This window comes from Cryptotermes secundus, unplaced genomic scaffold (genome assembly GCF_002891405.2).
Source record: "Cryptotermes secundus unplaced genomic scaffold, Csec_1.0 scaffold295, whole genome shotgun sequence".
NCBI lineage: Eukaryota > Metazoa > Arthropoda > Insecta > Blattodea > Kalotermitidae > Cryptotermes > Cryptotermes secundus.
In genome coordinates, this window is record NW_019729213.1 from 887,102 (window position 1) to 914,019 (window position 26,918).

Genomic DNA, 26,918 nt, shown 5'->3' on the forward strand with positions numbered 1-26,918 from the left:
CTTCTCATTCCGTAGTGCTTAATTGAGTGACAGCGGACATCAAACACTCCTACGGCGACTCGTACCATTACAGTAAATGAGTGACTGACACCGCATTTTTATTTCGAAAATCGTGACATATCTCCTCTCAGCACTGATTCGGTGTTTGTATTTTATACTGTTTAGAATAATACGAAAAGTCTATGGTTTTAGTCCGAAAACGAACTATACCGACCGAGCGATCACCGCTTGTCGGCGAAGTTAGTGCCAACTTTGGTGGATAGAGGGGTGTCGCGTTGTCAGCGCGACGAATCCCCACGGCCGTTAATTTCGGTTTTCTAGACCGGAATACTGTTTAGAATAATAAATATAAATTTAGAAGTAAAACAGAATTATAAAGTTTGCAGTGTTAAACAAGATTACAACATTCTGGGCGATAATTGTAAGTAAATCTTTTCTCGTAGAACCTCTAAATACAATCTGCAGATCTTTAGAATTTCGCTGTTCACACTTTTGGAGGTCATCCACTTGTTATTCGTAAACCCAAGACTGGAAATGGGGGTAGTCGCGGTTAGGCACCGTCTGTTTCGTTCCAGGGACTGTTTTTCTCACCGAAGCTGTTTACAGTACCGTAAGACATCGTCACTATCATTCCAAACAACGCTACATGTAGAAATTCTCGAACCTGCATGAGAGTAATTTCCTTCACAGGATGTGTTGATCTTTCCCCGAGCTCTTCTGTTGGTCTGGAGCGTATGTCTAGCTTTGCAGAGCGACTTCCGTTTCTACATGGGCCTACCAGTTAATATTCTTCCGAGTCCGTGTATGTTGGATTGCACTTCACGTTATTAGAAATCGCACCATGTGTTTTTGTTCTGTTTGACGTCCCGTCTACTTTTCCATACAAGTAGCTCCTCAATTATCCTCTCGAGGCTGAGTAGACCCCGTTCCAGACCCACTGGTAGCGCCGGGAATCCAACCCGGAACCCTAGGATCTGTAGCCAGGAACTCTACTAGACCACAGAGGCGGTCATTTCTCGTAGACAGCAAAAAATAAACTATTTTTTAACATCGAAGGCAGCGTAAAAATGTCATTCACGTCATTTTCGCTCGTTCACAGTAGAAATTCAAATGGATCGAAAAGAACGAAATCAATATTTTCTCAGTACCATATGGCGAACCTTCCAGCCAAACTTCATCAGAAGCCGCCCAATTGTTTTCGAGATGAAATATGCGGACAGACAAAGGGCATATGCCCATACGACGCCAGAAGTAGCGTAACTAGCGAGAGGGCATATTTGTAATGCCCGAGTTGCTGATGAAAGGGTTTCGCAGTAACAAGATCAGCGCAGTGTAATAAACCCGAGGAAGCAAAAACTTTATAAATTTGTGTTCAAGGACCTTGGAATTCGAAGGATTTTTTTGGGGGCGTGACCTAAGCAATGGAAAAGGACCCTATGTTTGGAACATATAATGTCAGAGTACAAGGGAGGTTCGTTATAATAATTCCGAAGATAATTAACGAACTAGAATTTAGATGTTAATAATAATGTCATGTTCGTTGAAAGGGTGTCGAGAAGTCTTTGTTATATACACTTTTATCTCTTCTCCCGTTTTCCTTTCCAACCCCCTATTATGAGCCTACTTTCTTAATTAAAAAAAAAAGATGTTTGTTTCTGTGGGGGGGGGCACGCGGTAGTGTAGTTGGTTGAGGCACTGTGCTACAAGCCGGCAAGTCGCGGGTTCCAGTCCCGATAAGGTGGTTCGATTTTTTCAGTTGACTTAATCCTTCCCGCCGCACTGTGGCCCTGGGGTCGGCTCAGCCTCTAACGGAAATGAGTACCAGGAATCTTCTTGGGGCTAAAGGGCGGCCGGCGCGTAGGGCTGATAACCTTGCCGCCATCTTTGAGCCGATTGTCTAGAAAATGTGGGACCCTCAACATCTCACAATCCTATGGGACTCCACGGCCTGTTGCAGGGATACCTTTACTTTATTTTTACTTTTTGTTTGTCTCTGTGTCTGAGTATCCGCTCTGCAATAACTTTTGTATGCCTGAACCAATATTTATGAACCTTGCCATGTATGTCATGGCACCTCAGCCTATTTCAACGACATGCGTCATAGATGTTTCCCATTGGTCTATGTGTCTGTGTGTGTCCCCCTATCGTTGCTGGGCAACGGCTTGGTAAAAACGTTACCGTTGCAACGAATACACAACAGTGGAAGAATTGAAGAGTACACTGTCTTCTGGGATATAGCGCCGTGTAGTCCGTTGAAAGGCAACCGACGTTGNTTATCTTACATTCAAATATCCTACAATGATATTTATGAAAACACACTTCGAGTAAGAGTGCACACGTTCACGAAGGGATCAAACGCTTACCTTTATAATCCGCATATCTAATTATCATACATAATTAATAAGATCTGCTTTACATTGTATGATATATATATATATATATATATATATATATATATATATAAATCTTCGTAACCACCGCTGTGATAACCTCAGATCCTAAATAGAAATTATTGAATGTTGCGTTTTCAGTGCGATCCGTGTTGTATGAAAGGGAAGTAGACGATTGGTTCTTCCCAGAACTTCCTGTTCGTCCTATCGCCATACCTGCCCCTTTCCTTTCTTTCTTCCCTCTTCTTTACGTTAAAACGTTGTGCAAATATCGCTTAAAATATGCCTTGATACGCACTTCACATCGATTCATCATATTTATTTTTGATGCGGATAGAGTTATGCGAGGGCGGGTCGGAAAGTTACTTTAACGAACAGTGAAATGCCTGCAGAAGTTTGGCTGGGAAGTACATCATCATCCACCGTACAGTGCCGATCTGGTCCCAAGTACCTACTTCCTGTTTGGGCGATCGAAAAAAATGTCTGGGGGGGGCATCTGTTAAAACAAGATTTTATGGTCATGGGAGCAGCAAGGGCATAACTTCAGGGAAAGGTTACACAGTTCTTATAATTGTGACGTATAGACCCACTGCTAGGCAACGGCTCTATAAACACCTTCCCACGGAGACAGATTCTTGGGGAACAGCCCGTTGCTAGGTACACACGTTCCAACAAATACGCAACAGTAAAGGACATCTATTGCTAGGCAATGGACCCGACGCTATATATCGAGAAGCCAACAGTAACTGACAGTGCATGATGTGTGTTTATGCTAACCGTCTTACAGTGCACACCTTTTTTATTTAATTTCACCTTTCTCTTCACTTTTACACTACATGTTTCAGCACTAATGTGCCATCTTCAGGTGTGTCTCTGTGCACGTCAAACCAATGCACTGCATGCCATGACGTCTTCATTCTAAAATGACTAAAATGTGTATTCGTCGTCCATACGTCGTATCTCAAATACGCGAATCACGCCAGTCCTCCTCTATGGGAGCAGTCTTCCTACATTCATGTGTGTATTGTGCTCTGTGTTGTGTCTTGCTCCTGTGACTGCATGCGTTGTACTGCTGGATATCCGAACCCCGTCTTAATACTCACCCTTACACGTTACAGTATGATCTGAGAGATAAATTCATGAAAGTAACTTTCTTGTTCGTCATCATGGTAAACATTGTATTACACGAGCCACTTTGGCATTTCGTGAGAACGAACGTAACGGCAGACCGGCAAATACTGACCATCTTCAGCTAATTATGTAATGATTATAGTGTCGGGAGTCAAATGGAGTAGGGGTGGCCTTGAATGAGCAGACACAGGGGGATGGAGTAATGAACTCTGCCGCTTTCAGAGATCACTGTGATACGCGATTGTCAGTAAGTAAATAAGAAAGTCTGACATGGAAAGTTTTGAACTTGAGCTAAACGACGTGGAACATAACAGTATGAGGTTAAAATCTGGAACAGCTTTGCGGCTATGGAAAACGTGTATGATGTGGTTATCGGTAGAATTTAGGGAAATAGGGCGTATTAGAAAGAATATAAAACAAAACCAGTGAAAGATTCTAGATTAAAAGTTAAAAGCAGCATAAACTGTGGTTTGAACAAGAGTTCATAAAATTGTTGGACCAAAGTAGGCAGGCTGAATTGTAATTCTTTCAGAATTCAAGTGAAACAAACGGAGATAAATTTGGAAGCTGTGAAATGTGTTTGAATTTTGAGGAACAAAAAGCTTAAAGATCTGTATGAAGATAAATTAATATAAGAAAGACAACATAGAATTAAATAAAATCTAAATGTAATATGCTTATCAGTTCTCTCTGATCTTTGTGGATGTTATTGCATTGGGGAGAAAGAAATATAAAGAGGAAAACAGAAATTTTCGTAAATAATAAAAAATAGATTGGACTTTAAATCAACTCACAGATAAGTAAGTATTGTTTATGTACAGTATTTTCAATGCAATAAGGTAAAGTTATCCGTGTGCTTAACTAATTAAACACTACACCATGAAGGCGTATGGTGGAGTGGTTGTATAGATCCACATTTTCTTGACCTCGGCACTAGTTGGAGGTGAATGGTCAGCTTCACGCCCCGGCCACTTTATCCCCTAGGAAAGAGCCCCCGATACCCATTGCATAGGAGGTTGGGTGGACCCCAGAGCCGGTCTGGACGATGTGGAGAAGAGAAAATTCTTGACCCTACCGAGACTTCAACTCCGACCCCTTAATCGTCCAGCCCGTAGCCAGTCGCTGTACCGACTGCGCTATCCCGGCACCTTTTCAGCGCAGTGTAGCAAGTTATAACGAAGTTAACTGTTTTATTTGAGGAGCTGGTTAGTGTGTCGGAAATGATCTAGGCTTGTATTCGGGAGGTCCACTTCGAATCTTGGCCAGGACAGGGCTACCCTAAGGTTTTCCACGTGTCTACCCGGTCGTTTCCCTATTAGGCCACAGTCGCTTCTCTCTGAATCCTATCCAGTTCATTCTTCACCTACCATTGGACGCTATATGACCGTCTCTGTGGTCTAGTGATCAGAGTTCCTGGCTACAGATCCAGATGTCCCGGGTTCGATTCCCGGCTCTACCAGATTTTCTGAGAAGTAGTGGGTCTGGAACGGGGTCCACTCAGCCCTGTTAGGATAATTGAGGTACTATTTCAAGGAAATAGCGGCTCCGGTCTAGAAAACCGAAATTAACGGCCGTGGAAATCCGTTGCGCTGACCACGGGACACACTATCCGCTAAAGTTGGCACTAACTTCACCGGCAAGCGGCATTCGCTCGGTCGGTATAGTTCGCTTGCGGACTAGAACCACGGAGATTGTTTTTGGAAGCTATATAGTCTGGGGTATTGACTGTGTCAAAATATTCCACAAAAAGAGCAGATTGAATTCCATGAACACTACCATTCAGTTGAGACATTTATTTTCATGTCCTGTATCTGAGAACCTGAACCTAATAGAGAATAAGACTGTAATTTTATCTTCTCATAATATTATATTTCAGCATCCTGTTGCGTTGATGTATCACTCGTTCACTCATTTCCGTATCTAATGCAGCACAGATTGTTCACAATCTTCTTTATTTTAAAATGCCGATTTGATTTTAATGACATTGTGAAATTAAGGCGAGACTGCGAACAGTCTGTGTTGCATTCGAGACGGAAGTGAATGAACTAGTGATTTTATCTGTTGTTTTATATGGATCTGAAATATTTATCTCTCGGCGAAAAGGATGAACGTAGTTTAACCCATACAAGACAGAACTGGTAAAATTATCGCTTTAAATATCTTAAACTTCAGTATCTTAGAAAGTATATGGGAACAATTTTTTTACTTGTTCATTATGTTCTTTTAAAGCAGCGGTTCCCAACCCTTTTATTGATTACTACCCCTCTTCTACAATTCTTTTAAGGGTTGTCTAAGCATAATGTCATGAGCAGAATATTTTCAACTAATAGAAAGGAAGTAATTGAGGCACCATGCTACAAACCGGAAGGTCGCGGGTTCAAGTCACGATGAGGTCATTGGTTTTTTTTCCATTGACCTAATCCTTCCAGCCGCACTATGGCCCTGGGGTCGACTCAGCCCCTAACAGAAATAAGTACCAGGAATATCCTTGGGGGTACAGGGAGGCCGGCGCGCAGGGCTGACACCCTTGCCACCATCTATGAGCCGATTGTCAAGAAACTGTGGGAACCTCAACATCTCACAACCCTATGGGCCTTCACTGCCTGTTACAGAGATACCTCTACTTTTTACTTTGTTTTACTCTTCGTCGATAACTATTACGTTCTCAAACGATGTAGGATCGATATAGGATGAGATGGGCAGTGTATGTAGTACGTATGGGAACGATGGAAGATGCATACAAAATTTTGGTCTTATAGTGAAGGGAAGAGACGGCTTGGGTGATCCAGGCGTGGTTGGAGGATAATATTAAATGAATCGTGAATGGAACAGGTTTTCCTGACAGAGTTCTCGTGGGTTTTATAAGTCCCTCGAGGCATATGCTTGGATGATGCCTGAAATTAGGCCACTAACTTTCCTTCCACATTGTTTCCGATTAACTGTTTGCTAATCTTTCTAGAATTTAACGCCTCTAACAGAAATGAGTACCAGGAATTAATTAAATAATTTTCTTGGGTAGTAAAGCGCGCCCGGCGCGTAAGGCTGACAACCTTACCGCCATCTTTGAGCCGATTGCCTAGATAATGTGGGACCCTCATCGTCTCACAACCCTATGGGCCTTCACGGCCTGGTACAGAGTTAGCTTTACTTTACTTTTATAATCTGAGCAGTTTAAAGCTTCATTAATTAGTTTAAAGCAACTTGGATCAGACTGGACGAATTTTGATGTATATTTCTGAGAGCGCATTTGGTACTGATCTGCATCATTTCGTCTGAAAATGAAGATAAAAACTGGTGTAGTCCTACCGTCTGTATAATTTCCGAAACCATTGACGTATAACCTGCTATTTCGAATTTGCGTACTACAAATTGTCAAGAAAGATGATACAGATTTTGCTCACGCCAGCTACAAAATAATGTATAACGAATCAAGTTAGATTCTGAATTACATCGGTCGATCAGCGCTGATAATAGAAGTAAATATAGGCCTTACTGTTGTCTCGAATGCTTGTTACCGCAACTATCTCCCGTTACTTGGGACAGCGGCCCCTCTCTCAAGGGGAAGGTCAGCAAAATGCAACTTGTCAGGATCATTCGGCAGATTTGCAATTATTCTGCGGTACAAATTGCGTTTAGTTTCTGTAATCTGCGAGTTTTACGTGCCGGGTGTTTAGCATGTGAACGTTTTCGTCTAATTACTAAGTATATGTTACTGTCTCGTCACCAAAATGCAGGGCGAAATCATGACATAAAGATAGGAAACAGATGTTTTGAAGATGTGGCACAGTTCAGATATTTGGGAACAACGATAACAGATCGAAACCTGATTCAGGAGGAAATTAAGAGAAGATTCAACTCGGGTAATGCTTGCTACCATTCAGTTCAAAACCTTCTGTCTTCTCGTCTGTTGTCCAAAAACATAAAAATGAGAATACACAAAACTATAATTTTGCCTGTGGTTCTGTATGGGTGTGAAACTTTGTCTCTGACATTAATGGAGGAACATAGACTGAGGTGTTTGAGAACAGGGTGTTGAGGAGAATATTTGGACCAAAGAGAGATGAAGTGACAGGAGGTTGGAGAAAACTGCATAATGAGAAGCTTCATACCTTGTACTCTTCTCCAAGTATAATTAGAGTGATCAAGTCGAGGAGTATGAGGTGGGCAGGTCATGTAGCACGAATGGGGGAGACGAGGAATGCGTATAGGATATTGGTGGGAAAACCAGAAGGAAGAAGACCACAGGGAAGACCAAGGCGTAGGTGGGTGGACAATATTAGAATGGATCTTAGAGAGATAGGATGGGATGGTATGGATTGAATAAATCTGGCTCAAGATAGGGACCAGTGGAGGGCTCTTATGAGCACGGAGATGAACCTTCGGGTTCCATAAAATGCTGGGAAATTCTAGAATAGCTGCAGAATTGGCGGCTCCTCAAGAAGGGCTCAGCTCCATGAGTAAGTAAGTAAGTAAGTACGTTTTCGTCTAATTGCAGCACTGACGCGACGGTAAATCATGTTCTTTCTGCAGCGGAGATGTCTGAAATGTTGCATGTCATTGGGTAGTTGGTATTGACCTGCTTTGGCGACATACATTACATCTGTCACAGAACGAATCTGGTATTTAAGCACGAATGGGCACTTGATTTAACAAGATGACAAACTTTTGATACGTATACCACATACGGTCCTTGTAAATCTGAGCCTCGTTGCAGGCCTGTACAAATTCCTAGCTCCCAAAAATTTTCGTTACGACGCTTAGAAAATGCCTCTGTATTCCTATTGCTACTAACACATGATCCATTAAGAAATGACGGGTAAAATAATTTCTTTCATCGTCGGCGGCGGCAAAACAGCCCTTTTGGGCCGTAGCCTTCCTTAGAAGATTCTGCCAGACTTATCTATTCCGTAGTGATTTATACCATGAGGGTTTCACTTATTTGGATTTCGCAACAGTAATTTTATTTACAAAGCAAGGTCGTCAGCTTTGCGTCTAACCCTCCCCCCACCCCAACCTTGAGAACCAGGTCTCTGTATTTATGTCCCCTAGTGACGGGGTGGTCCAGTTATACCCTCAGGCACGGGGTTCCCTTTACATAGCCTTATACGACTCGCGGGGCTGTGGTGGAGGTATTCGAACACGCCATGTGATCACCATTCGTCACGATCGAGGAGTAACATTGCCGATTCGTATTTTGGTAGTTCCAGGTTCGTATCTCGGCCCGGACACTACTTATCCGGACGAAGTTTTTTTTTCTTTTGTTTTCAGTTCCTGCAGGAAAATATTGGGATAGCATATCGAATTAGTTCACAGTCATTCACATTCATATCTTCCCAGTTTATTATTCACTAGAAGGGAATAGACCACTAGGAAGACATAGACGCAGATGGAAGGATGCTGTTAGAATGTATCTTAGGGAAATAGGATGGGGTGATATGGTCTGGATTCCTCTGGATCTGCGTGGGACCAGTGGAGGGCTCTTGTGAGCACCGTAATGAACCTTGGGGTTCCATAAAATGTTGGGAAATTCTTGAGTAGCTGAGCGACTAACTTCTTCCCAAGAATGACCCAGCTCCACGAAGTTGGTTAATCGTCCTCTTGTTCGACGCTATCTAATCAGACCTATCGGCAGCGTTGCTAAATAAACCACAAATAAATAAATTCGGTTTGTAAATGTCTCTTTCTGTTGTAAGCTTGTGATTTTATGCCGTACTTCATTCCATAATTCGTTTATACAGTAATGTGACTGCCTAATGATTTTCCGTTGCCTGGTAACGGCTGATTAAAGATTTCACAATGCATATCCTATTGCTAGGCAACGGCCCCTACAGCAGTTAGAAGACATTGTTAGAAACGGTGTTCTTTGTAGGGTCAGTGCTAAGGTTATGTAAGGAGAGCTCAGACGGAAAACTTATTGGCGGTAAACCGCCTTGGGCACGTACGTAAGGACCTATTCTCTATTTAAAGGTGGACGTTTAGTTACAAATACTGAACTCGCGCTTTACAAAGCTCTGATTAGGTAAATTATGACTTATGTCTGTCCCACATGGGAGTATGCGGCGGACGCTCACTTCTTGAAGTTGCAGCGCCTGCCGAACAGAGTATCCCGCGCTATTGGAAGTACAGGGTTACTACGTTATAAATGATTCATTCGTTTTTAAAACACTATATTTTCCAAAGCCTTACACATACAAATATGATTGATATATAAAAATAACCGTAAACTCGCTAAGTTTGTATTATGTGCACCAGTTGGCAGCACGAGTTCAGTGGCTTTACAAAATGGCGACAAAGCAAGAAAAGAGTTTTTGTTTGTTGGAATATGCGAGATGTTTGTCTGTTATAGCAGTGCAACGCGCATTCAAAAGAGAGTACGGAAGAGAACCGCCATGTAAACAAAGAATTTTGCGGTGGTATCGGCAATTTAAGGACACGCTAGATTCGGCGTGTTTGTGAGAATGACATAGCTCTGTTCACTTGGCCCCCCAGATCACCTGATCTAACGCCTTGTGACTTCTTTGGGGGTACATTAAGGATCGTGTTTACGTACCACCACTGCCAAGAACACTAGTAGAGCTGAGGGAACGCATCGATGCTGCAGTGATGGCCATTGACAGGCTGATGCTACAAAATGTGTGGAACGAGCTCGACTACCGCCTGGACGTGTGTCGTGTGACCCAAGGGGCACACATAGAACATTTGTAGAGTGCGAAGAAAACTTGGTGAGTTTACGGTTCTTTTTATATATCAGTAATATTTGTACGTGTAATGCTTTGGAAAATATTTTCCTGTGGCGCTACAGCCCCAATTTGGGCCTAGGCCTGCCTCCATGAAACTCTCCGTTTCACTTCGGTTTACTAGATCTTACAGATACGGTAGGACTCCTTGGGCGAGTGATCAGCTCGTCGCAAGGCCTCTACCTGTAGACAAACACAGAAAAACGCACACAAACATCCATGCCCTGAGTGGGATTCGAACCCACGATCCCGGCTTCCGAGCGAGCGAAGACAGTGCACGCCTTAGACCGCTCGGCTACCGTGACCGGCTGCTTTGGAAAATATAGCGTTTTAAGAACGAATAAATCATTTGTAGTAGCTGTGTATTGACATGAGCACACCAGTCCGCGAATTGCACGTAGCTTTCAGAATTACTTACATGTATGACTATATGACTAAATTATGCTGAACACAGGCGGAAGTAATCCTAAACCATGTAAATCCAAATGTGCATGGTACTGGACAAGGAGAAGCCAGGCGTGGGAAGTATAAGAGGCTTAAACTTGGCAGTGGTCAGGCCTGTGACCATTCAGCTGATTAACTGCAGTTTCAAGGGAGTTACATAAGTTAAGGCATAACCTGACCGTCTCTGTGGTGTATTGGTCAAGAGTTACTGGCTGCAGATCCCGAGGTCCCGGGTTCGAATCCCGGCGCTACCAGATTTTCTGAGAAGTAGTGGGTCTGGAACGGGGTCCACTCAGTCTCGTGAGGATAATTGAGGAGCTATTTCAAGGAAATAGCGGCTCCGGTCTAGAAAACCGAGATTAACGGCCGTGGAGATTCGTTTCCCTGGCCACGCGACACCTCTATCCGCAAAAGTTGGCACTAACCTGCCGACTTGCAGCGGTTGCTCGGTCGGTGTAGTTCGCTTGCGGACTAAAACCACGGAGTTCAGTTTAGTTAAGGCATAACTATTGTACAAGCCGGGCCGCGCCATAGCTCAAGCTGTTAGTCGCTGGCTTCCCACCGCGGCGGCCCGGGTTCGATCCCGGGTCTGGTCAAGTGGGATTTGTGGTGAATAAAGTGGCACTGGGGCAGATTTTCTCCCAGTACTTCGGTTTCCCCTGCCAATCTCCATTCCACCAGTTGCTCCACAATCACCCCCACCCATCATCTGGGGCTGGTGCAATAGGTCAGAAGTGGCCGCGGTACAAGGGACTTAGTCCCACCCCTCTAGCAATAAAAAAATATTGCGCAAGCCTGTATTAACAGGAAACCTCTGTATACCGTGTATAAATGTTACTGCAGTGCAGTGACAAAGGGTGCACATAGTCCTTAGTGACCTGAACGCCGTGACAGCGCAAATATACTCATGCTGAAATTACGGTGCAACAAACATAGCGCTTACATACAAAGACTACCCTTTCCTCTTTGAAGAAGAGACCCCATTTCGAAACACGCACATGTCTAGGGGAGAATAAAGGTCTTGGTCATGGATCTCGAGGAGACTGAAGCCAGGAATGACTGTGCTGGCGAAGTCCAGAAGCAATTTGACCGACCGACAGAATTAGTCGAGAGAACCGCCAGACAGTAAAATATGGTCATGAGCCCCATGGGACTCGGAACCAAGAATTACTGTGCTGGAGAGATCCAGTAGCAGTTTCGCAGTCAGAATTAGTTGCTTGAAGTCATGGCTCGGAAGTCCACATTTCAAGCAATGGGTTAGTCGCGATACAGTCACCAGCCCGCAAGGACTTAAGCTGAGGACCTTTATGATTACTTGTTACGAGTTATAAGTGTCCGGTAAATCCAGTTGCCAATCCAAACCTAAAACCTAGTCACTAGCACGTGATAGTATTATTTGTGGTGTCGAGTTAGAGCATATATGACCCGGTTCAGTGACTTTATATGACGATTTGCAGCAAAGCGTAAATAACACCGTAATCGGATAGCCTTAGTGCAGAATTATTGCAAGTGCAGTATGACTCATAAAGTTATTTAGAGAACCTCAAATCCTGCAAGTTACTTGAAGGTCTCTCACTGATTCGTACGTATTATGGCGTATAAACCCGTTGCTGGGCAAACGCCACGAAGTAAACAAGGAGACAACAGGTGTTGCTAGGCAGCAGTCAGCGGGCCAGTGGATTGGCTGAGTAGCAATGACGTCATAACTCCAACAGTCCACGTGCAACAGCAGAAGACCTGTGTTTTCTATTGTCCGTGCCGAGGGTTTATAAGCGGGACGTAAGCGGCGGGCAGTGTTCATGAGATCGGTTACCAGGTGACGACTAATGAAGACGTAGAAGCTTTATTCGTGTTGCAGTTAGTGATTTTTAGAGCGTGTAAACCAGCGAGGCTGTCGTCACTTATAGTTACGATCGGTAAGTTGTCAGTAAATCCAATTACCAATCCAGACCCCATCAATAATCACTCATACACATGACAGTTTGATTCGAGTTTCGCAAACTGATCCCGGGGCACGCGGTAGCGTAGTTGGTTGAGGCACTATGCTACAAGCCGCAACGTTGGAAAGATAGGGACAGACGAATAACATACATGGTCTTCCTATTATACATTTATTTTATGCGCTTGGAACAAAGAACGCAAACGGCCTGTGTAGGGTATTCAACACGTGTAAACGTGGTAAATCAATAACTTCGCGACTAATAATTCCTCGCATGTTTGATAATCAGAAATCCCAGTTTCCTGAACCCGGAATCGAAGAAGATTTATATGAACTTTCATCTTACAAGCTTGACGAAAGTGTTATTGTCATCTTTATGGTTTTATTGTCATGTCTGATGGGTTAGGTCGCCTGTGAAGTCTTCCAATTGCATTAGAGAATTAAGCGATCGGATTGTTTCCCGGACAAACTGTTTGTGGTTTCTCTGGCTCACTCGAATGCCGAGATAGTACATTAAAGTAGGCAACGGTCACTTCCTTCTGTATCCCCTGATCACCGCTCATAACATTCTATCTTATCCCATAATCTGCCTCCATTTTTGCTTATTATCGACAGTTACCACAACAGACAGGGCGTATGATTGATTCAGATATAATCGTCAGACCTAAACTGTTCTCCCCAAACTTTTTGTCCACGACTCCTTGCTACCAACTGGTTACCAGTGCCTACTCAGCTCCTCTCCACGCGGACACAGCGTACTAGTGTATTGGGATTGTGTATACTTTCTACACGCATATTTACAATTTTTTAGGCATCAAGTTCACTTTATTATATTATATTTAAGCATCCTGTTACACTCACACAATATATATGAGACAAACTCCGTCTTAAGTGCAACAATTTAATTGTAGTTCTTTCTTATTCCCTTCCTCCACACTACATGTTTCGGCCCTAAATGGCCATCATCAGGTGTTTATTCTTACGTAGCTGCTACACTGCCCGTAGTTTAAAATTTAAAATCACCAGTCTTTCCTGTTGTATGTATGTATAAAATCTTTGTTAACCTACACGCGTCAATTTGATTTCTAAAATTGGCACTTTTTTAAAACTTCAATTCAAATTAAAATGTCTAAAAATTTTCTGTTCTTTTTCTTTTTCCAAATTTTTAAAAATTAAAATTTCTTGGGGTACACGCCCTATGTCTATAGTGTAGCAGCAGTGTAGCAGCTACGTAAGAATACACACCTGATGATGGCCATTTAGGGCCGAAACATGTAGTGTGGAGTAAGGGAAGAAGAAAGAACTACAATTAAATTGTTGCACTTAAGACGGAGTTTGTCTCATATATATTCACTTTACTATTTTTGACGTTGTGACTCATCCGAAAGGTCTGGCGGCCCACGGTTTTTGAACTTATACTAGTATGTTATGCATATGTGTCCAAAAGAATTGTATTAAAATTGTAACGAAATGCTTGGAAATTCTCTCTTTGCCTCATTCTTTGGGGGTGAAAGTGATTCGGTGGCAAGTGGTAGGTGGAAATGTGCCAGGGAATAGTGTCCTGGAACGGCTGTATTCATATTGGAGCATCATTTACTTTCATGAAGGCCGCGCCATAGCTCGAGCGGTTAGTCGCTGGCTTCCCACCTCGGCGTCCCGGGTTCGAGCTCGGGTCTGGTCAAGTGGAATTTGTGGTGGACAAAGTGGCGCTGGGGCTGGTTTTCTTCGAGTACTCCAGTTTCTCCTGCCAATCTTCATTCCACCAAATTCTGCATTATCATAATCATGCGTGGCGGTTACAATAGGCCAAACAGTTGCCGACGTGCCGAGTGGACCCAGCTGGATCCACCCCCCATTATGCGAATTTGCGAATTTTAATTTCATGAATAACATGAAAGAGCTTCAGAATTGACTATACAGTAGAACTTGGTTATAACGTCATCAAAGGGACCTAAAAATAGTGTCGTTATAAACGAATGTCGTTGTAACCGAAATGGGCACTTCCACAGTAGCCTTATGTTAGTCACGTAAAAATCTACCAAAAACCGAGTTAAAATGTTGCATTTTTTAGTGAAATACATAGTTAAGTACAGACTAACGTAACATTAACGTGGAATTGCCCAAATGTGTAATATCAAAGACATATTGCAGCGCTTTTCACTGACAATACACACCGCACTAATACTGTATATTAAAGGTAGGCCTACTCACCAAATTACAGTAGATTACATCAATTGTTGTGCCTTACTGTACCTAGATACGAGTACAGTAATCAGTTATCTTCATCTGTTTCCTGTTACTTGCCCAATACACACTTTCTAAATTACGTTCAATGTTCATATCAGATAAATTCAGGAATGAAAATGACGTTACATACGAGGTTGATGCATTTGTGCATGTCGTACTAAGCAAGGTATAAAAACAGTTGCTTTATGAGGAATTAGTTTGTACCATTGAATATTTGACGCAATAGACAAGGTGTCGCAGAAACCGATGTTGCTATAACCAAGTTTTACTGTATTTGTAAATGTGTTTGAGTTTTATACGTTCTTTCTAGCCCCCCTTCCCAGCATATTTGATAACATTAAAGTCGATTTCAAGTAAATGAAATGTGAGGGTATTGAGCAGAGTCATTTGCCTCAGGATAGTGGCTCTTGTGGATATGGAAGTGAACCCTCGGAGCACATAAAAGATGGGAACTTTTTTGTTCATGTGATCGAAAATGACCAAGGAAGGCCCTGCTCCCCGGAGTAAAAAGTTAAAGCTATCCCTGTAACAGACCTTGGAGGCCTATAATGTTGTGAGACGTCGAGGCTCCCACATTTTCTGGACAGTCGGCTCACAATTGGCGGTCAGCCTTACGCATCCGCCGCCCAGGAATATTCATGGTAATTGCAGTTAATTAAGCTGAGTCGACACCAGGGCCATAGTGCAGCTGGAAGGATGAGCTCAATTGAAAAAATCGAACCCGCGACCTTCCAGCTTATAGCACATTACCGTAACCAACTAATTATCGAGTTCACACGCTCCCTGGAGTTAATTAAGTTTTACGTTTAAGTACCCAAACGTTTCTAGACGAAACACGACTGTTTAGTCTGTATAGTGGTAATACTACGGGTTGGACGACCGGGTTTCGATTCCTGGCAGGTGTAGGTTCACATAGGTTCTGCGGTTCATCTAGTATCCAATCAATTGGGTACCGAGGGCTCTTTCTCCGGGTGTAAAGCGACCTGGTCACTCCATCTGGTTAAGAATTTGTAGAGCTCTGCTTCCACCCCCTCATACATCTTAATGGCATGTTGCTTAATTAAATATAGGAACAACTGTGAAATTAAATTAAATATTTGACATATGTGAAAACCAAAGGTAGTCAATCAATGAAGGCCGAATATTGTAAGACGCCAGGGACGTTTGGTAAACCGATGGAACAGTTTTATTCCTTGTAACGCGGAACAGGCCAAGACTATAATTCCTCATGCTGATCATAATAAACTTTTTTCTTATTTTAATGAATATTCNGTGAAGGCCGAATATTGTAAGACGTTTGGTAAACCGATGGAACAGTTTTATTCCTTGTAACGCGGAACAGGCCAAGACTATAATTCCTCATGCTGATCATAATAAACTTTTTTCTTATTTTAATGAATATTCAACAGATGGAAGAATGTAATGACAGTAATATTGTGTAGATTCATCAGAAACAACGAACTTAATCGGTGGTCGAGCAGGTTGGTCTAACGATAACACTCTAGATTTGTTTCCGGGGGTGCTTGGTTCAAATCTCGGCCGGAACACCGGCTGTCCTGAAGTTTTCGTACTGTTCCTCAGTCTTCCCAGGTAAACGCGGGGATAGTACCTTGATTAGGCCACTAATGCTTTCTTCTGAATCCTTTCCAATTCATTATTCATCAGTCATTGGACCATTCGACGCTATATAGTCTAGATACTGAAAACGGCATGAAATACTCCCACTCCTCGCAAAAGAATACATTGGTCATTCCCGGAGGTGCAGCCATAGTTTCCATGGATAGACTTATCTAATGGAATAGTTACGAATACTAAATAAATGTGAAAGTTGATATTACCCGTGGCATAAGAAGGTTAAATGTATTCCTACTAAGGATATTTTAGTTAAAATATTGTGGCTTATAGACTTATTGCTATGCAACGACCGCGAAACGAACGAGACAACAGCCGTTGCTAGACAGAAGCCAGCACGCATATAGACTGGTTGAGTAGCGATCACGTGGGAACCCCAACTGGCACGAAAGCAACAATAGCACAACAGCAGAGGAACGGTGTTTTCTGTGCGGTCCGTGCCAAGGTGTTATATAGCCCCAGTCGTAAAGTAACTTTGTGCATAGTTCAGTCGTGGGATATTCGCCAGACGGTAAGGACGTAACCACAGGACAGTGTTAAGATCGGTTACCAGGAAACGAATTTGTGAAAACATAGAAGACTTCGTGTATGCTGCAGTTACGGTAATCTTTAGAGTATGGGAACCAGTGGGGCTGTTATAGTTACTTGTAGTTATCATCTTTGAGTGGTTAGTAAATCGATTGACCGATCCAAACCCTTTCTATAGTCACTTCATACACGTGACAATATCTCCGTTGTGTAGTTTTATTCAATATCAACCGAGAATACGTGAAACACAGAACTGTTCCTTTCAGTAATGACGGATTTGCTACAAAGAATATTAATAATTAATATTTAATATTCGTTGCCTTTTGTTTGGTTTGCCGTTAATAACCTTTCTTCTATGTCGTTTTCATTTACACTTTTCAGTTTGGGGCTTCGTCAACATTTGTAGGTCTATTTGACCATTTTTTTTTTCATCTACGAGTTTATCGTAATACATTTTACTCCGTCTATCCATCCATCTTCATATTTTAATTGTTGAATCCTTTGACGGATACGAACGAAATTTTGTTTGAGAATTCCAGACAAAACTGACTGAAAAATATTAATTTTGCCTGTATCGTCCAACCATGACTAGAATAACATTATTATTATTATTATTATTATTATTATTATTATTATTCGCCCATCTCTCTGTCGTTGCGCAGCAACAGTTCTACGCACTACAATACAATTTTAATCTAAAAGTTTAATGGAAGAAGTCTCTTCTGAAACGTATGCTGAAATGGGATGATGCAAATACTAGAAATATAGCCAGTGATGCCTTCTCCAAGTCGTCTAAACCGGCTCTGGAATCCACCCAATCTATACCATGGGTACCGGGGCCTCTTTCACGGGGGTAAAGCGGCCAGGGCGTGAAGCTGGCTACTCACCTCCAACTAGTGCCGAGGTCAAGAAAATGGATCTATACATTCTTTTCCCTATATGCCTTCATGGCGTAGTGCTTAGTTAGTTAAGCACAGGGACAACTTTAACAGATATACTCACAGGCTCGTCCTTAGAAACGTGAAAAACCTTGGGCATTTTGATTGTTGTGGTCCTCATTTAAGTTATCCAGAGCCGGTATTGCTCAGTCGGTGCAGTAACTAGCTACAAGCTGGACGACCAAGAAGTCGATTTCCAGCAACGGAAAAAGTTTCTTACCTTCGTGGTACACCAGCCTTCTCTGCAGTCGTTGTTGGGGACTGTTTCTCTCGGGGGTACAGCTTTCGAGGCGTGGATCCGTCTGCTCGCCTCCAACTAATGCCGGGACTAAGAACGCATGGGAAGTTGATGTAATTCATGATTCACGTATGTGCGCTCACAGCATAGCCTATACGAAATATGTTGAGAGGGCACAAGCGGTTACCCATCATATTCCTAAAAATCGGAGAGGGCGGTTTTCGGCCTCATGTCCAGTGCCTGTTATTGAATTTGAATCCCCATGAAGACATATGTTACTGCTCACCGAAGCCAGTTTTACTAAAACCGTCCATTTAAAGTAAGACATCCTTGTAATTTTGAATTTCGGGGATGAAGGCAGAAGATCGATTAAGTTTTGAAAATTTGTCATAACATTTGCTATGGTACAGACCGTCTACATAGTTCCCTCTCGTTTAAGCCTGTTCCAAAGAACACATGTTTCTTAACTCATTTATATTGTGACATGTCACACCGTTGTTGGGCAACGAGATATGGAACGAGGTTACGCAACAGTAAGGAAAGTGGTGTTTGTCCGTGCCGAGCCGAGCCGAGCCGAGCCGAAGCGCACTGATTTTGTTCCAGCGTTGCAGTAGACATATCTCGACAGCGTTGCCCAGCCACTCCTCTGTAAACACGGCGATTACGCAACAGTGAAGCCAGGTGCGTTTGCCGCTGTCCGACTGAGGGTTTACAAGAGTAACTGGAATGCCTAAGGAGTTCAGTTGAAGTCTAGTATTCGCCGGAGTTAGTTTAACAGTAGCAGTCGATTTCCAGCCTTCGGAAGGAAGAGTTGGGTTTTAGCAGTCACCGAGCAGATCAGCAGACGCCTCACCGAGAATTGTGATATTGCTGAAGAAACGTCAAGAGACGTGATAGGTGATAATAATAGTACTTGTAAGTGTGGATAAGAGCGTGTCAAATAAATAATTCGCTGAATCCGAGACCCACGTGAAATTATTCTTCGCGTTACCTAGGAGACAAGTAGGTTACCAGATAACACGCTGCAATATACAGGGTGTTTAAAAAATTATCTTTACAACTTTGAAAGCTTATATAAATTTATACAGAGGATATACACAACGTTTTGAACTGTCATAATGTAGCAAAACACCGAGTTTCATGCACGTGGTACTGTAGTACCCAATACCGCCACCGCGAGCGCTCCCGCAGTTGAAATCAAGATGACTACTTTCACAGGTGCAGAGCGTGCTCGTTGTGTGTTTTGGGTCTAAGAAACGAAGTCTGCTACACAAGTTCAAGGGAAATTTCGCACTCAGTATCGCAAGGAACCTCCCAATAGGCCTACAATTTACTCCTGGCACAAGAATTTTGTTCAGACCGGATGTTCTGTGCGCCATGCCAAGCCACCCGGTCGGCCACGTGTTTCTGACGCTACAGTGGAACAGATTAGGGAGAGCTTCGTTCGAAGTCCACGAAAGTCAACGCGACGTCCGTCTCGGGAAACTGGTGTTCCAAATGTCACTGTGTGGCGAGTGTTACGAAAACATTTACACGTAAGAGTGTACAAACTATCCATCGTTCAACACCTTACGGATGCAGATAAGGTGGTTCGTAACGAATTCTGGACTCCGTAATTTTCAGTGATGAGAGCACGTTTCATATCAGTGGTAAGGTCAGTACCCACAACTGCAGGATGTGGGGCACCGAAAATCCACGTGTCTCCCTGGAACATGTTCGTGATAGCCCAAAGGTGAACGTGTTTTGAGCCCTCAACAAAGAAAGAGTGTACGGGCCCTCTTCTACATGGAGACGACCATTACCGGTATCGCATTTCTGGACATGCTCCAAGAGTTCCTCATTCCACAGTTAGACGAAGATGACCAAGAAGGACGCATTCACTTCCAGCAAGACGGCGCACCCCCTCATTACCTTGGAGAAGTGCGCGAGTACCTCAACACCCGTTTCCCAGGTCGGCGGATTGGTAGGACGGCGCCGATAGCATGGCCACCTCGTTCCCCGGATCTTACTCCCCTGGATTTTTTCTTATGGGAATTTGTTAAAGATCGAGTGTTCGTACCACCTTTGCCTGCAAATGTCGTTGAGCTCCGAACTTGAATTACTGCCTCAGTTGCAGAAGTGACGCCAGAGATGCTACGTAGAGTGTGGCAAGAGACTGACTACAGGTGGGACGTCTGCAGCATTACCAATGGAAGTCAACTCTCCGAGGTAAAACTCGGTGCGTTTTGCTACATTCTGACAGTTCAAAACGTTGTGTATGTCCTCTGTATAAATTTATATAAGCTTTCAAAGCTGTAAAGCTCTTTTTGAAACACTCTGGGAAACAACATATTTATACTCGGCCAATTTGATACGGTTAACAGGCGTAAATGGGGCTACGCGGTAGCGTAGTTGGTTGTGGAAGTATGCTACAAACCGGAAGGTCGCGAAATCGAATCCCGATGAGGTCATTGGATTGTTTCAATTGACCTAATCCTTCCAGCCGCACTATGGCCCTGGGGTCGACTCAGACAGAAATGAGTACCAGTAATATTCCTGGGGTTAAAAGGCGGCCGGCGCGTAAGGCTGACAACCTTACGGCCATCTGTGAGCCGATTTTCTAGAAAATATGAGAGCCTTAACTTCTCACAACCCTATGGGCCTCCACGGCCTGATACAGGAATACCTGTACTTTTATTTTTTTTTTTTTTTTACTTTTACCAGGCGTAGATGGGAGGATAACATTATACTGGTTCTTAAAAGAAATATGGTGTGTGGGTGTGGGCTCGTGCAGCTGGCTAAGAAAAGAGTTCAGTGACAGGCTGCTGTGAATACATCAGTGATTAATCCGTTAATCAAAATAAAATTCAATTTAAAGTGAAACATTACCAAAAACGAGAACAACGCTAAAGAAACCAATAAAATATAGCCGGGAAATGTCTTGATTAGTTGAGTGACTAAGCTTCTCAAGGATTGTACTCCTCGGTGATAGTGTAGTAACACAAAACTGTCGCACTTACAGAGAGTACAGTTTTATTAGATATATTTGTGCAGAGGTACATGTTAAAAAAGATTCTACCCTAATAACTCGTATGTAATTTATTGAGTGCCACACCTACCCAGTCCCTACTCAACGAATGTCACGGTCTTATTACAGAGGAACAAGCTCCTGCCAACCTTGAGGAGCGTATCGTCTTCCGGGCACCCACGAAGAGTCTAAGTAACGCAGGGTCGAAGCGGAGCCGGTCCGAGGAAGATCGGTCAGCAAAGAGGACTAAGGTTGCGGGTGTAAAGAACACAAAACTACTGTCGTTTGGTCAGGAAGACGAAGACGATAGTTGAAAGGTATGTGCTTCTAGCCCAGATATGTAAACCTTATGTTCTTCCTTTTCGTAAACATAATGCAGGGAACAAAATGGTCTTCCCCTTTTTATTTACATGATTGTAACTTCAGCTTTTTATACAATACTGCTGTGAAGGTAGTTGGAAATACTAAAATTGGCAGTAACAAAGTAACATGAACCTAATCCTCTTGCCCTTCATTGTTACACGAACTTTCAATGCAGTTGTTCGTGTACAAAGCGTAATCATAAAGCCCGTAATTAGGTAACATCTGCACAAGAAATAAAGCTCGACAACTAGTCGAAAAGCAGACTACTTTTTGTAAACATATTCCGCTATAAGTGAAATTATTCTTTCGTAGTTGATCGGGCAGTGGGGTCTGGTAGTTTGTAACGAAATAGCAAGAGAGAAAGATAAAGATGGGAGTAAGGGAGAGTAAGAGGAGAGAGAAAGCGAGTGTGGGTTTCTGGGAGAGAGAGAGAGAATGAAGACAGGGATTCCAAATCAAATATGCTCTCTGATTGGTCGTTTCGGTCGTTTCTTCTAGCGTTTCACAAAGTTTACAGGGTTTAGGTTAGGTCGCGGAACGGATATGACATGGAGAAAATCGATAGTTGTATGGCAATAGTGATGTTTGCCATAGTTCTTTGTGTGGATGGCGTTCGAACAGACTATACTTCTCTTCCTGCATATGGATGGTTTTATCAGATGTTGCTGTGGAGGATGAAGACGTGCATATATATGTTCAGACAAATATAATGTATTTATGAATATTATTATTATTGCATTCGCATGACGTTACGAATATGATTATCACACTAAAATTGGTAGGCTTTTAACCATTTCAGGTCTTCTTCCACCTTCTTTTCACTTCTGAAGCCAGAGCTGTTGTTGGTATGTGAGTGATGTATTTCTCATTAAACGAAGGTCTGTGTATTAGTTTAATGTGGAAGACATCACCATGGGCGGAATTCTGTTTTGTATGATCGCTGCTCGTTATGCAGTTAACAGAGTTAGAAATTAACATAAATGACATAAACTAAATCATGACTTCCTTTTGCTGACGCACTCATGCTACGCTCAAATCTGATGATGATGATGTGGATGCTTTATATTAACATATGATTGATTAAACAGAGTTGCTTGGAATAGGTAGACTTATAAACTGGTCGTTACGTCTTCATCCTATTGATTTACGAAACTGGCAAATTTGAGAGATAAGCCGTCGGCCGATAAACGCAGTTCCGAATAATTTTTCTATATTGCCATTTCTTATAGTTAAACAAAAACATTATGGTTAATAAAAAAATGGCGCCAGCGCATAAGCGCCCCACCGGCAGAACGAAGATCGGGACCAACCATTGCAGTGTGTGGGGGATGCTGGGTAGTTCTAAATTCAGCTTCCTTCGCGAGTCGCACAGATGTTAAGGGCGCGGCCCCCTGTACCACAAGGCGCAGGTAGAGCCCGGTATATTTTTCAACTGTCACTATCGTATAGACGCGGTACAAATGTTTTGAATGCTCTGTGTAACGCTTGTAGATAATGACCTCAAGAAAATGTTGGGATAGAACACACGCAATGTCCTTAAGTTGGCCTTCCATTAAAGACGTTCTCCTTAGGTCTAATTGAATCTCGAAAACTTGGCAACACTGTGGGAAAGAAAATCTTAGTTCTACGAATTTGGATGGATCAATGGCGTGTTTTGAAAGACTACTGGAGAGCGAAGTTGAAACTCCGCACTGGTAGCGTTATGAAGCTTTGTTCGTTTTACTCTGTTTGTATCAATAATTGTACAGTATTTGTTTCGTGAATCGAGATTTCTTACGAGGCGGATTACGGTGAGGTGGCAACCTGGTTCGGCCAGGTCATTGCCTTTATATAAGAACATTCATCCTACCATAGAAAGCAGCCGATTTTTTTAAAATGTAATACATGTCGGTCTGAAATGAAGAGATTCCATAGATTATATAATTGTTATGTGTGGAAAGACGTTTTAACATTGCTCCGCATGCAGTGACGCCCCAGATACCTGCTTACCGGAGACACAATATAACATTCTCACTTCATTTAGGAATTGTGCAAAAGGAATAAGCATCATCCAAGAGTTTCTTCAGGCGTCTGTTCCCCCCCCCCCCTCCCCCATTTCACGTCTGCCTCTGAATAATATCTGTGCATAAGAGCCCACTGATTTTAATTGAAGTTGATATTTTTTTTGTTTAGAAAACACAGCAGTGCATCTGAAATTCTGTAACCATGAGATAACGTTTGTGATTGTTAATCATTTTTAGAAGATGAGATATTTCTGATTTTGATATTTGACATCACAGTTGTGCATTCAAGATCATTTCTGTTGAAATTCCTCACTGTATTTTAAGACTTTTAGAGAAGCAGCCAATAATGCTTCTTCGGGTTCATACTGTATAGTCAGAACCCAGAGGCCCGCGATCAGAACATTTACCGCCCCGAAATGCAGAAAATTTTATTCGCGTAACGATGTTTGTTGATAACCAGTTTAGCCAGAATACTGGTGCTGTGACAGTTATCGTTGTGGTTAGAATTTGAAGTCCTGCTGTACCCAAAATGTTTGTGGGTGGGGGCTTGCACAGTAGACCCACCAGTGCTCTGAGTGCTTGGGGCAAATGGAAGTTGGCCCCCCCGTACCAATACACGATACATATCCAAAATAGCATTATGTTTTAGTATGGGTACATTTCGAAAAACATTTTTTAGTTCCAAATTCCGTCATATTGAAACCCATGTTTTGGGGTCTTGACACTTGTACCAGAGGGTGCTAGTGGGCCCATTGTCATTTAAGTGAGGGATGTTTAAACATTTTCGAACTTTATCGTGATTGGGTAAACGAACCCATTTAGTCATGTGACCATAGACGCTCGACGTCATTGGACAACCAAACCTCTATCATGTTGAGTGCGTACGTCACAATTTTGCGGTCACGTGACCCTTGGTCGCCATCTTGGCAGTTTTCGGTGTTTAGGGTTAGTGACGTCGTCGACAAACAAAAATTGTTATCACACATTATATCATTTGAAGTTTAAATTACATTAGTCGTATTCGATAGGTACATGGTGGTGTCTTGTGCAGCCTTAGTTCAAAACTCCCGCTACTACCGTCCAGCCTATTTACATTGCCGAAGTGCTATGCAATATTGGCGGTAGGCTGTGCTGTCGGGACCCTTTTGATATAAAGAAAGAAATGGCGGGAGGCCAGAAGGCAGTGTAGTAGTTAAATGCTTATAGTTTTTGTTACAAGAAGTGCTCATTTATAGTATACTGGCAGAAGTAGTGTTGAAATGTCGAATTACATACACTATTACGGTTAAAGTCAGCAGCTTTATGTTCTGTGGTGGGAAAATTTTCCAACCCATTTACAACGTGTTGGTAGTAGAACACTACTGCCCTCTGGTGTTTATAAGTACACTTACGTCGGTGTCATTGCGGAAAGTGCTCGAGAGGTATGGAGAAATGAAAATCACCAAAACATTTTAGGTAAATTATGTATGCGTCTTCACTGACCTGACGAATAGTAATAGAACATGAAAGTAATTTAAATGTTGTGTTGTTCTGTTATCGTGTATTTGGTCGTTGATAAATTTGATTTTGTTAAATCCTTGGTCCTCCAGGAGGCAGGTGTGACGCGGTAAGCGTGTTGCATTTTTTAAAATACAAATTGTAATCGGAAATTAACATTGTAACAATAGAAGAATTCATTATTGCATGCTTCTACTTATGGAAACGTCAGTAGTACAAAATTTTTGTGTTCTGTTATTAATCTCTGAATTTCCATAATGAAGGAGGGCCCAAAATTAAAGCGGAAACCGCCATCTTGAAATATAGTTCGATATGAAATGGACATAGTGAAAACTCACCCTTCTCCTTTTAACATAACCTCACCTTATTGTTGTAGGTTCTCTCTGTGCCAACTCCAATGGAGGCAGTGGTGGGAGAGGCTGGTGAAGGAAGTAAGGAGGGAGCCGATGGCACTGTTAAAACAGGTATGATGGGTCATGTGTGATAATTGTTTGTAATGGGTATTGCATGCTGTATGATTTTATGGAGCTGAATGGTTGATCTACATTACATACTGCATATGAAAATCAGATGTTTATGAGGTATAAGGTTAGGTTTTAAAGCTGTAAATGCCATTTACTTTTGACTGTGAATTTTGGCAGGGCACCGGTTTGTAGTCAGCAGTTGAACATATCATTGTCAACCACTTCTGCTGTTACGTGGATGTGTATAAATTGATGTATGTATTATAGGTTTATGAGCGAAATTTTGTTATGTATTTGGCTTACATGTTACATTTAGTGACAGTTCATTCGCTTGGGTTTCTGATGACTTGTTCTTTGCCCATTTTGTTTCGTTATGCTTTCAAGGTTAGAATCTGAGTTATAAATGCAGGCACTGTAAATGTCGTACACATGGATATATTACTAAGTTAAATATCTAGTTAAACCCCATGTTTGCCTTTTATATATAAAAGCTTACAGCTGAAGATAATTTCTCTATGTTAGTGGTGGTACTTTATGCTGTATGTGTCATGGCTATACAGATCTGGTGATTGTTATGTGTATCAAAACATGGGATTGATGATGCAGGTTGCAGTGTATGTAGAAATGTATCTGCATAAATGCAGCGTATTAGACATCCATATGTGTTGTGGTATCCTGTTTCTGACTATTGCCTAAAGTGTGTGTTAACTTGTGTAGAATTGTTGTGCATTGTGTGTCACGTCCTGTTGGTCTCTTTAGTCAGTCCAGTGGACAGAATGTGTGACCTTCAATTTTGGGAGGAGTTTTTTTTTAGTTTTCGCATCTTAGTTTCATGATATACAAGATGTAAAGAATTTTGAGATAAACGTTCGTGGAGTGATATCTTAATGCTGATAAAACAATATTGCAGTCAAAAAATCCCACAGTTGTTACTTTAGTTGGGAACTGTAAAAGTTGTTGGACTCACAAGAGTCTGGAACTTTGGGAGATGGTATATGTGTGCCTAATTTGTGGCATTGTGATCTCTGCTTTATTGCTCAGATTCTGAAATACCAAAATAACACTCTGTTATGTTTGGCGAGTTGTATGAGGGATTTATGGCAGTCCCAAACCAGTTTTGAGGTGATCTGGTATTTGCCAAGTGGTTAAATTGCAGCTTGACTGGCTGATAGAACGTAGATGTTTCTGTTTTTATAGTTTCTATCTAGATTCTCAACTGTGCATGCCTTAATGGCATACATTTCTGCCTGGAATACCATTTTGTACTGTCCATGGCTAAAACTAAGTTTTCACCTTGTACCATGGCAGTACCCCCCAACTCCAGTGCCCTTATTTGTCTTGGAGCCATCTGTGTACCAGC

At 42.3% G+C, this 26,918-nt stretch overlaps 1 protein-coding gene across 4 annotated transcripts in view; it reads left to right on the top strand.

Annotated features, from left to right (window-relative positions):
• Window positions 1-21,462: 21,462 nt before the first annotated feature.
• The window catches only part of LOC111865395, a 29,920-nt gene continuing 24,464 nt past the window's right edge, over window positions 21,463-26,918 (top strand). The window contains exons 1-2 of one of the 4 annotated variants that reach the window (XM_023853377.1): window positions 21,463-21,548; window positions 25,471-25,558. In XM_023853377.1, the coding sequence (XP_023709145.1) occupies window positions 25,492-25,558 (67 nt within the window). In that variant the 5' untranslated portion in view covers window positions 21,463-21,548; window positions 25,471-25,491. Of the gene's footprint in view, window positions 21,549-24,525; window positions 25,053-25,123; window positions 25,204-25,470; window positions 25,559-26,918 lie in introns of those variants that run through there. The other 3 variants (XM_023853376.1, XM_023853378.1, XM_023853379.2) reach the window with 3 other exon arrangements.